Source organism: Cyrtonyx montezumae, unplaced genomic scaffold (genome assembly GCF_038088225.1).
Source record: "Cyrtonyx montezumae isolate F1298 unplaced genomic scaffold, pur_monq_1.0 scaffold_8, whole genome shotgun sequence".
Lineage (NCBI taxonomy): Eukaryota > Metazoa > Chordata > Aves > Galliformes > Odontophoridae > Cyrtonyx > Cyrtonyx montezumae.
In genome coordinates this window covers 69,995,346-70,007,656 of record NW_027072089.1, presented here as the reverse complement: position 1 = coordinate 70,007,656, position 12,311 = coordinate 69,995,346, and the positions used below count along the sequence as shown (strand labels likewise).

General features: G+C 43.3%; 1 protein-coding gene across 1 annotated transcript in view; it reads left to right on the top strand.

The window, feature by feature from the left end:
• The window catches only part of MYO10 (myosin X), a 146,749-nt gene that overhangs the window by 108,834 nt on the left and 25,604 nt on the right, over positions 1 to 12,311 (top strand). The window contains exons 20-21 of the mRNA XM_065752864.1: positions 10,331 to 10,455; positions 10,610 to 10,724. Of these exons, the coding sequence (XP_065608936.1) occupies positions 10,331 to 10,455; positions 10,610 to 10,724 (240 nt within the window). The remainder of the gene's footprint in view (positions 1 to 10,330; positions 10,456 to 10,609; positions 10,725 to 12,311) is intronic.

Genomic DNA, 12,311 nt, shown 5'->3' with positions numbered 1-12,311 from the left:
CTGGTTGTTGGGTATGTTTTTTTTTTTGGTCTGCCATATGAAATTATTAGCAATGGGAGTGTGGGTAGCTTCTGTCCGAGCTCCTGCTGCTGAAGTTGAGTAATCTGTGCCTTCAGCCCAACCACTGTGACAGCACAGGCAGCTTTGATCTGCAAGGCGATGTAGGGGAAAGAGTTTCTCCGTCTTTTGTTTAGATAACATATGAAGAAATCAGTAAAAGGGCTTTTTGTTCGTTCTGGGGGGAAAAGGTCTGAATTATTAGATAAATCTAATTTGATTTTGATGTGGTTCTCCAAAACATCAAAGAGCTCATGTAGGAGTGTTTCCAACTTTTAATTAAAGAGGGAGCATCTGTTGCACTATAATGAAGGAGTCCAAGGGGGACGTATTTGTTGCCTTTTTCTGTGATTCACTCATATAGAACAAACAGCTGCCTTCATTTTCTGTCCTTTCTTTCAAACACATGTGCATTCTCTTGGCCGTGGTATCTTGCTGTCTAGTTGGTTGTTGATCTGCAAGTCCTGGATCTATAGTATAAAAAAAAAAAGTATCAGAACTGCAGTCTTAAGGGTTTCCTCGTGCTTTTAAAACTTAAAACTGCTCTTCAGACCTCTGCAAGTCTACAGGACCTCTGCAAGGCTGCAAGCCTGCTTAAGTACAGCTCTGTCAGCCCTGCCCCTGGATGTCCTGGGCACTCCAGATGGAAGTCACGCAGAGAGGGAAGGGATGCTTTGGTGGGAGCTTTGGTGTGCAGTAGTCCTGGGGTGGCTGAATGGTGCTTGTCCCTCAGGCTGCTGGGTTGCACGCGGCTGCAGCCAGCAGCAAGAGCCAGGGCTGCGTGCTGAATGGAGCCCTGTGCCTTTGCCGAGATGGGAATAATCTGCCCTTTCAGTGCTGCCTGACCTCTGGTTTCCCAGCAACTCGAAGCTGCTCAGCAGAATATTTTGTGGCGTTGGTAATTTACACATGTCAGGTATTGGCTGTGATTGAAGCCTGGCTAATTTCTAATAAGAACTTTCAGTCAGAAGGCTTGATACACGAGGAAGTGAGAGGACTCCTCAGGAGATAACATTTTAATTCCTATATTTTCTTCAAAGTAGGAAGTGCTGTGAAGTTTACTTGCTGGAGAAAGTGGCGTGGCTGTGCATTATGTCAGCTCTGTGTTTTACAGCTGCCTTCTTGGTCTGCTGAGGGAATACACTGCACTCAGGCACAAAACACATCAGAGAAACTACCTGTGGCCACAGTACTGAAAAAGGATGTGATCAGTTGGTAACTTAGTACTGCTTGGGTCTGGCTTTTGATAATTAACTAGGAAGTTGTTAGCTGTCATGGCCACAAAACAAACACGCACACCCCACACTTAGTTAAAGATAACTGAAACTTTTTTTATTAAACCTTAAGGTTTTCAGAGTTACGATTGCTGCAGGGTTTTTCCTGTTTTTAAAACTGGAGCTGATAATGTGAAGCATTTTTATCTTAATTTGTGACAGATCTGTGAAGGCTTTGTAATGGCTTAATCTAAGCTAGTGCATCATTCTGAATCCTGTGTCTTTGTAGACAGCCAGCCACAGTAAAAGCTCAGCCAAACTTCCCTTGCTGGACTGTCAAATACTTGCATAAGAAATGAACTTGTTTCTGCCCAGATGAAGCTTTTGTGTGGGAAGCACAGCTCTGGATGATGACGTGCCCTGTAGGTCAGTAGCTGTGTTTCCTTCCTATCTTTGATGCAGAGTCAGTCTTTGGGAGTTCCAATACCAAAAGTTAAAGCAGCCAGCACTAAGCTTTCCTAAATAAACAAATCATTGTTTTATGCACAAATGAAAGGGAACTGCTGAGATCATTTAGTCTAACCAGCTGCATGGCAGGCAGTCAGGAAAACCACCTGCTGGAAGAAGGAAGACACCCAGGATTCTCTTTGTGCTTGGTGGTTTTTGAGGGTCCCACCACCACGACTGAGCTGTTCTAGTGAATACAGGCAGTAAAAAAAATGTTGTGCCTCATCATTTGAATATGTCTTCCATTGATTTTCATGCTCGTTATATCTTTATCTGCTATGTTTTAGAAACTGTTGTTGAAGGTATGCTCTTGATCTAGGTACTTGGCAGAGTGCCATCGAGGCCTCACAGCTTACACACTGGTGAGCTCAAGGCTCTTACTCAAGTCTCTCACTGGGTCTGTTATCCTCATTGCCCTTCTCTAAATGTTTTCCAGTGTAGCATCCTCCTTAATTGTACTTCAGGTTTAGACACAGTATTTCAGGAGCAGTCACATAGCCGAAAAACATGGGTTAGCCCACAAATAGAAGGCTCTCACATCCTAAATGGAATTTAGGCATGTGGTTTTGAAGGAGTGGAGTGTGACTAGACCAAGGGAAAGTGTCAGATCAGTGCCTCAGGTCTGAAATGTGGAGCAGCGTGATTTGGATTTACAGTTCCTCTTCTGCTCTCCTTGTGCTTCATGAGCTGGCTTTTGTCCTTCAGATGAGTGCAATTCAGCTCTTGCATCTTTTTCTCTTGTGTGAAGTTGCCGACTTAGAATGGGCTGCTTGATTTTCTGTCACTGAGGGAAAGCAAGGAGAATTGCAACAATGGCAACGTAGTACTATTTTGGGATATACTGCTGAAGTGATGCTTACATTTGCATTTCAGCCAGAACTAGCTGCTTGAAGGGCTTCACATACTAAAGTGTGAGATTACTTGTGGTAATTTTGCCATACACATTAGAATTAGAAAGCATTAGGTTCTTAAAAGGGCAGTTCCAAGATAAGGTTTTACAACTATATCAGACTTCGGTCATGCCAGATGAAGTTCAGCTTTGTAACAGATTCTCTCCAGGTTTTATGTCCTAATTTTCTACTTGCTGATAAACTTTTGGGTCTATCACACTACAGAAAGCATCCTAAATTGAGTTTTACTTCTTTTAAATACAGAAATGAACTTATATGATCAGTCTGCCAGTATGGTGTCAAATTAAAAAAAAAAAAAAAGCCTGTAGGTCACAGTTGAAAAGTCTGCTGTAGAGGAATAGAAGTATGGCGAAAACACTAAAAACAGAACATGGGTGGAGTCTTAGTCTGTGTAGGTTACATAAAGTCCCTGCTGACCCAGGGGGTCAGGATTTTACCTTGTGCAATTGATTTGTATGCAGCCACAGCAGACACGGGGCAGTGTGCAACACAGGCAGGTGGCATTGTTCTCTTGACCATTGTAACAAAGTGGTGTTGGCTGTCTTGACATTGGGTTGGTGAGGCAGGACAGCTGTCCTTGTAATTAGCAGCTCTCAGTGTGTTCCTCTGCGGTGCATAGCTATTGGGCAGCCTGATTGATTCTCTTTAGGAGAAGCCTGCTGACCGATCACAATGTGAGGAGAATGAGGCCAGATTGGGGTTTAGTCTGTAGGGATTGGAAGCTGTAATTAGGCTGACCTCAGATGAAATGGCAATGGATTATTCACAGGTGGGGAAGGAGGGCCCATGAAGAATTCCAGCTGGGTCTCTTCTGTGAGTTGCACCTTCTGTCGGTGCCCTGAGACACTGCCAGAGCTGCTCCAAGACTTAAATCCCTCTTTTCCCAAATGCTCTTAATAGTCTGTTTCACATGGATGGTCCTGCAGGCACTGTTTTGGGACAAACGGCCTGTGACCTGCTGTGCATTTCAATAGACTCTAAATAATGTATTCAAGCAACAAAGGCTCACTTCAGCTAAAAACTTGGCCCCTGCATAGATAGCTCTAAACCTACTCAGATAACTTAAACATCTCCAGTGTTTTAACCTGTGCCTATAGGAATCTGTTCCTATTCCATGAGGTTTTAATTACTGTACAGAAATTATATACTGTAATTGTGAGGACTTATCATTCCTCTAGAATTTTAAATCACCACTAATGAGAGAAGGGGACAGATTGTGACTTCAAATACCTTCAGAAAGGAAAGTTCACAACGAGGCTGTTGCGTGTTTACTCAGGGTAGCATTTGGTTCATACGAACCAACCTAAAAGAAAATTACTCTGAAATGCAAGACAGTGGTGACATGGGCTAGTAAAGTAGTTTAAATAGCTCCAGGATTGCAAGATTATGGAGTATTGCTGGTGAAAGTAGGAGATCACAGCAAGCAAGTCAGAAGCATTTGAGCAGCTTTCCTCCAATTATCAAGCTAGTTCCAGTTCTTATCTTTGCTACAGACTGTGGTAGGACCTGAAATGTGACATCTTTGTCAATGGATCTAACTCAGTCATGTCTTGACCCACCCGAAATCTTTAGGCACTAGTTCTGAAGGGTCACTGCGGTAATGTACTGCTGCATAGCTCCTAAATGATTGCTTTTTTTAAAATATCCTTGAGACGCCCTTGCTTGTACAGTAAGCTGGATTGCAGGCAGAAGGGCAGTACTGAATTTATTAATTCTCCACCTTTGACTGTTTTGTAATAATGGTTGAGCTTTAAAATCACTGTGTTCCGTCCATACTGAGTGAGCAATGAAATCCAGCCTGGACTCTGCAGGGAGAACATTTGAGGTGTGAGGATTGATTTAGTAATGCTGTGCTCTTTACAAGTTACCACCAGCAGTGCTGGTACTTTTTATAGGACTTTCATGCTTTTGGGGGGGATTGTGTCGATATCCAGAGAAGAAGAAGTGCTCGAGAAGACCACAGAGGGTTTATTTTCATAATCTGTCGTTGGAATGCACTTGGTCTTAGATGAGTGGGTGTGATGCTCCAGTTCCTAGGAGAGGACACAAAGGTTTTCATGCTCACTGCGCTGCCAGTGTAGTGGTTATGGGGTTGAAACTCTATTGTACAAAAGGAAACCATCAAGGTTGATGGTGCGAGCACCCAAACAGTGTGTAGCTGGAGGAGCTGGGGCTAGAGAGGTGAAGTGGTTTGTTCAAGGCAGGACGCCAACCAACGTAGCACTGCAGTTCGAGTGTCTTCAGTTGACAGGGAGAGTGCCCTAGCCCCTGCCCTTTGCAATTTGTTTTCCTATTGAGACCACAGGCATTTTGTTTCTGCTTCTTTCAGGTTACAGATTGTGTCCTCAGCGTTAAGTAGAGGCTGCTGAGTTGTGTGGATGGATAAAAACCACTAAGTGTCTCGTGGCTTAAAAGGCCAAATGATGAACACGGAGAAATTTTCTTATCCATTTAGAGAGATTACATATTACTAGTTAATTTATGCACACATTTCACATTCATCTGGGAGAAAAGCTTAGCATTAGTTTTTACTCATAGAGTTGGTGATTGAGATCAGAGAACCATGGGGGACTGTTTCAGAAAGATGTGGTTTAATAGGGCCCCCTGGGCAGACAGGCTAATTTTATTTCTGGAAAAGGTATCAGTACACTTAGGGATGCAGAAAATAACTGCAAAGCAGAGAAAGACTGATCTCTTTTATTTGTGCTGCTTTTTCCAGAGTAAAATTGCCAAGACAGTATTCTAGAAGTGAAGAACAGAATTAAAGAAAAATGAGAAAATTATTGGTTTTCAAATAAAAAGTTACTTTTTCATATCCTTGTATCTGTTGTTCATCTTTACCATCTCTGTGTCTTTCTGTGTCTTCCACACTTGCATAAGTCCAAAAAATGAAACCTTGCATGATGTGGCATTGAACTGATACCATCCTACGCAATTTGTCCAAGAGAAATCTATAAACAAGAGACTGTGGGTTTTTTTGTTGTTGTTTTTTCCCTTCTGATCTCCTTTTTCCCTTCTGATCTTTTTCTGTGAAGTTCCTCCTACCTAAGCAAAAGCCATGGTTATTGTGGCAGCACTGAGGCAGCCAGTAGTTCTGGATTGGAAAAGGATGTCTGGCTGGTGAAAGTCAGGTGTGCTCTTCGTTTGAATGGAGAAAACAATCTGCAGGGCAACAAAAAAAGGAGGTTGTGTGTGTGTTATTCACTTGGGGCCTCCACTGATGGCCCTGCCCAGGGTAAAGGGATGTTTTGTTTTATTTCTGACCTCCATCAGACTTTAATCTAAGGAACTATTTTAAAATGAAAATTATGCATAGAAATTAGATGTCTGTTCTAATGGCTTCTTCTAATTGTGGTATTAGAAAGCAGCTTTGCCCTTCGGGAGGCTCGCAGAGTATCAGAGCAATCATTTAGCAGTGTGTGGAGCCAGTCTTGCCAGCATGGGCTCCAGGTCACATTAAAGCCGTGTTTCTGCTGCCATGCAGTGTGAATTCAGGGGTGTCTTTGGGATGATCAGAGGGCAGGAGCACTTCCTCTATGAGGACAGGCTGAGAGAGCTGGGACTCTTCAGCCTGGAGAAGAGAAGGCTCTGAGGAGACCTCATAGCAGCCTTCCAGTATCTGAAGGGATCCTGCAGGAAAGCTGGGGAGGGATTTTTTAGAAGGGCAGGTAGCAACAGGACAAGGGGAAATGGCTTTAAACTGGAAGAAGGTAGGTTTAGATTAGATATCAGAAAGAAATGGTGAACAGGTGGTTCAATGAAGCTGTGAAATCCCGCTCCCTGGAAGCACTCAGGGCCAGGCTGGATGGGTCTGTGAGCAGTCTGGTCTAGAGGGATGCGTCCCTGCCTACAGCAGGGAGGTTGGAACTAGGTAATCTTAAAGGTTCCTTCCAACCCTAACCATTATAGGATTCTGTGATTCTGGAAATGAGAAATTACAATTCGTGCTATGAAAGAGCGCACCACAAAAATAAATAAATAAATAAACCCACAACTTTTATCGTGTTGAACAGTCCTGCATTGTAGCTGTCAAAAGCCTAAGAAAGGCTATGTACATTTTGCTCAGTGCCCAAATGTGACTGTGACCCATGTGAGTCAGCAGCCTTTGTTGATTTTGTGTGTCAGAGTGATTTAGTGCTGCCATTCCTTGGCTAAAGGGAAATATCTATGAAAACTGAATTGATTTGAAGTTTTTTGCGTCTCTCAAAAATGTTGAAAAGATTTGGTTAATTTCCTTATCTGTAATTTCCTTATCTATCTCTTTTGTAAGGTTGATCTGCACAGCAAGCAATTCTAATTTTTACTTTGGAAAACAGTGTGAATTTGATATTGTTTTATAATCAGTTATGATTCTGCTTTATGGTATCTGATCTTTTCTTCTACAAAATACAGTTTCTTCCGAAGTGTTTGTGAAACAAGCCCCCATTGCAGCAGCAAAGCACCTGCAAATGTTTATCAGGCCTCCATGTTACCTGAGTATAAGCCTGAAAATTAATGTAATCATCGCAGGAATTCTGAAGGTAGAAATCTGTGCATCAGTTCCTTTGGTAAAATACCCTTTGCGTAGCTATGTTATGCTACTCCAAGCTTTTTGGCTGTTCTGAACGTAGTTGCAGCCGTAGTTTCCCATTTTAGTGCACTGTGTTTTGGCTTCCTCCCTGCAGCAATCCTTATTGCTGAGGACTGAAGTTTCTATCGTGACTCAGCCAAAACCCTGCAGGTGATGGGAGGTCTGTACCTTCTGGTAACTCCAGAATGAGAATTGTAGGAGTCCAGAGCATATTTCCTTACCACTGCCCCCAGGTTTACACACTGCAGCTGAATTTATTGCGGATGTAATTCCAGTGATACACCAGGGCAAGATCTGACCCTCCAATTTAATAGCACCATGTGTCTGTCAGTAATTAAAAATAATTACCTTGGAAAGTGAAGGGGTGTGCTTGTGTTATTAAAATTGCAATGGTCATTATGTTGCCTTGCTTGATACCATGTTGACATCTTGTGCAGTCTTTCATGTTTTTCTTTAAAAATGGAAGCTTCTGATATCTCAGCTGTTGGTGACAAAACAGGGCTGCGCCCAACTTCTGTATTTGCAAGAAAAAAGTCTTGAAAATGTTTCTTCTTCCCTTGTGAACCAAAATGTGGGTGGAAGTGAGTTTAAAAACAAAAAAAAAAAAAAAAGTAACAAGAATGTTCCAGTATTGTGGCTGACTTCTGAGGTGCCAAGAGCTGGTCTTGAAAGGATTAGGTAGTAGAGCAGCCAGCTGGCTCTCTGAGCTCCTGACTCCTGCAGGGGCAGGCGTCTGCAGTGTCCCTGAAATTATCCCTGGCTCTGGTGTATCCACTCCATTCACGCATCTGCCTTGCCTCACTGATAATGGATTTGTTTGCAAGTCTGTTGGGTAGTGTTACCCTTTGAACCAACAGGAGTATGGGCAAAAGAATCAAAAGCCGATATTCAAAAAGATGTATTGACCTGTGTCAGACTGTGACATAAATCAAATGTGGCTTGTACAATCAATATTTTGTTGTTATAGTTGGCATGTGCATCTGTGCTCCATTCTTTCCCTCAGGGATTCATCTGTGACCTGTGCAGGGGCAGGCTGTGTGCTCCTGCAGTTGGATGGTGGGTTTGCAAGGCTGGTTCTCTCACATCCCACTGCCATGGGATGGGCACTTACAGAGAGTATTGGCAATTCTAAATATGATGGTATCAGTGCTTTCAATATAAGCATCCATACGTGTGTGCAGTACAATACAAAGATTTTACGATTGCATCTGCATATTGTTGGCAAAATCCAGATTAAACACAGTACTGAGGAAAAAAAAGAGTGTTCTCATCATTCACAAAGCATTTTGAATGTTCCCCTGCAACATTAATGTATGTTATTGTGCAGGCTCAGGAATAAAATGATAAATCACATTGTGGAGGTAGGCTGATGGAGCTGGGGTTGTCCAGCCTGGAGAAGAGAAGGCTAGATCCAGGGAGACCTTGTTGTGACCTTCCAGTGGCTGAAGGAGGCTTGTAAGCAAGAGGAGGTCTGACTTTGTACACAGCCTGATAGATGCTACAAGGAGGAATTGCTTCAAATGAAAAGAGGGGAGATTTAGGTTAGATTTTAGGAAGAAATTCTTTACTCAGAGTGTGGTGAGGCACTAGCACAGGCTGCCCAGAGAAGCTGTGGGTGCCCCATCCCTGGGTTGAAAGCCAGATTGGATAGTGCCCTGTGCATCCTCATACAGTGGGTGGCAGCCCTGCCCGCAGCAGGGGTGTGGGACTGGAGGATCTTTAAGAAAGTATCTTTCAGCCCAAGATAGTCCTTGATTTGCAGCAGAACCCTAAACCTCATAGCAGCCAGCGTGGTGAAGAGTTGACACTCCACCAGGGCTTCCATGCACCTAACTCAGAAGCAGCTTTTGGTGGCTGAATTTCTACATGCCCTTGACTTCTGCTCGGGTTGGATCAGGCCCTGCAGCAGCAACTGCCCTGGGCAGGACAGGGCTCACCACAGGGACAGACTGCTTTTTCAAAAACATAAATTATGTGCATTTTTGTTGAGCACTTTGGACTGTGGAGGAAGGGTCAGGACAGTATTTTTCCAGATGAGTTTCAGCTCCTGTTTCAAAGAAGGGAGCTGGAGAGTTTTGCTGCAGAAGGAGCAGTGAGGGCTGGGCAGGTGTTTGCCATTGCAGGTTGGTACGGGAGAAGTAGTCCAGCTTTCACTGCTCCAAGAGATTGATGACAGGAAGAGTCATGATGACTTGTTTTAGACATTCTGCCTCCTGAAGGAGGGAGCTAGAAGCTGATGCATCTATGTTTTTGAAGCTACCCAGCTAGAAATGAGAGTTGACATCATCCCTAGCATTTTGTTTTCTGCCTATGCAGATGAGAAAATTTGGAATATTTTTAATTAACTTTTGAGTCTGTGTTTTCATGAAATTACTTCTGATAAGTTCAGATTTCAGGGAGTGGAGTCACTTACTTGCCATGTTGGACAAAAAGCACGATGAAAGCCAGTTTATAAATACTAGCAGAGTTCTCTGATTTAGATTTGCTCAGGGCTCAGTCTTGCTCTCATTTCCGCCAGCTGCAGCGCTTGCATTGGCTGCGGCGGGAACTACTTCAGTTTTACATACGGCAGTGACTATGAGGTCCTGCCTTCCAAACTTTCACTTGCAAAGTACTAAGCGCTGCCCTCTAATCCTGCAAATGGCTGTCCAGGAGAGTGAAGTGGCTGGACCTGCGTGCTTGTGAGTTAGGGCGCTTCGACATGCGGTGTTAATTCAGTGTCAGGACTGTCAGCGTTTTGCAGGTGGTGATTAGCGCTGTCTCGAGCTGCTTTGTGTGGCAGTGGCTGGCGCTGCCTTATCTCAAGACACGGCTGAAGCACGGGGCAACCTGAGGGCTTTGGAGATGAGACTGGAAGGCTCCTGAGAGCAGGAGCAGAGCCGGGCTGCACTCGAAAGTCTCTGTGACAAAGTGGCTAGGAATGTCTGTTTTCTCAAAGGGAAATGATCCCAGAAGAAAGACAAGCAAACCAAAGGAAATTTGGAGAAGCAATTTTTTTTCTTTTTTTGCTATTTTGAGGTGAAAACATTACTGATACTTAGAATTTTTTTTCAAATGCTTGCTTGTTTCAGATGCCAGACCAGTTTGATCAGACAGTGGTGCTCAACCAACTGCGCTACTCTGGGATGCTGGAGACTGTTAGGATTCGGAGGGCTGGCTTCCCAGTCCGAAGGCCCTTCCAAGACTTTTATAAAAGGTAAAAGCAATGATACGTGCATTCAGGTGTGAGTCGTGGGCATCAGTGAGTGTTCCCACGTTGAGGAATAATGTGAAAATCTAACATTAAAAAAAATACAGTAAAAATAGAGCATGTCTGTTAAATGAAGCAATAAATACTTTTTGAATGCCAGGTATAAAGTTCTCATGAGAAACTTAACTCTGCCTGAAGACTTAAATGAGAGATGTGCCGTCCTCCTTCGACTCTATGACAACACAAGTACTGAATGGCAGCTTGGAAAAAATAAGGTAAAATAATTTGACTGCACATGTTGTGGCTACTGCTTATACAAGGTTGAAGCAATTCTGACTGAACAGCTGCAGTTCAGTCAGTTGTAGTTGTAATGGTAATCTCATTTGGCCTTAAAGGAAACTGAACGTGTTTGCTGATGCTCTAGAGACTCCTTTAAGTAATTTGTAGTTGTGCAAAGACGTTTGCTGTCTGAGGCACTTAAACCTACATTTCACTCATGGAGAAAGAGTCCACTTGGGTGGACTCACTGACATGAGCACTGGTGAGGATCAGAATGCAGAACATGGTTGCTGGACTTTGGAATTCTGAGAAGTCCCTAGCTCCTAAGGCAACATTTCTTGGCACATGTAAAGTGTCTCAGAGATTATACTGGGAAATACAATTTGGACATTTTATTTTGAGACATGAAATGTGAGATACTCTGCAACTGAAATCACATTTCAGCCCATTTTTGTCGACTACGGCTTGCAAATCAAACAGTGATAGCAGGCACAAAGCTAGATGTTGGTTCCCCTTATTTCAGATGTAGCGACTTATGCATTGGCCCTGGACACAACTTTATCATGGTAGCAAAAAAACATCTATGAGAGCCCCAAACTGTTTTAAGCAACTGCTCAGCAGGATCTCAGCAGGAACCAGAGCTCTGTTGTAACCTCCCGTTCTGGGACTGGATAATTGCCCCCAAAGCTGTGTGTGCATTTTTAAGAGCCTTCATAAATAGCTTATTGTAGAAGAGAACAAGGGAGCATTGGTTTCAGGCTGAGCATACTGTGGGGCACTTTGTGATTTAAGAGGAGTAGTAACAACATTGCAGTGATTCAGCTTGAGTGTGAAATTTTCTTGCTTTCACATCACAAGCTGCATTGCACCTGCTCAGGAAAATGTGTTAGCCTGTGCATAGTATGTGCTTAACATCTATGTTGGTTCAGGAAGTAGCTGAATGCCTTTCTCAATCAGAATTCTGGGATGTTTGTAAAGCCAATGCGTGCAGAGCAAAGGAAGATTGCCCCCAAAGAGAAAGAAAAGGCTTTTTCCATCACAGCCTATTTTATACATGAATAAAAGCTATGCAGTATATAAAGAGCTGCCCAGTGCAACTCAAGGAGTAGAATCTGGGGACTTTCTATGGGTACGCTCTATGTTTCTTAGTGTTTAACAATTAGTTGCAAAATCAAGTCCCTTTCTACTGCATTTAAAACTGAGAATTGTACCTTTCATTGCATTGGGCTTTTGTCCCCCTAAACTACTCAAATATTTACAATAAAAACAAACAAAAACTGCTGATGAATGTATCCATCACTATCTAAGCTCAGCTGTGAGCTCAGAAGGATGGCAGGTGGCTGTGAGAGATACCTGGTCCATGTACTCAGCACAGCAGCTCTGTGCCTGTAAGGACAACAGCAGGCAGCCTCAGGATGGAGCCACTCTCATTTTGGTGTACTCCTGCAGGTTTATATTAGTGATATTTGAAGGAGCAAGGGTTACAGGAGGTTACAGAAGCTCAGTGTGTAATGTACAAAACCTAAATTCCCAGGGCAGTCTTTCTGCTCCACAAACACCCTGTTCTGGGTCCCTGCTGGAGC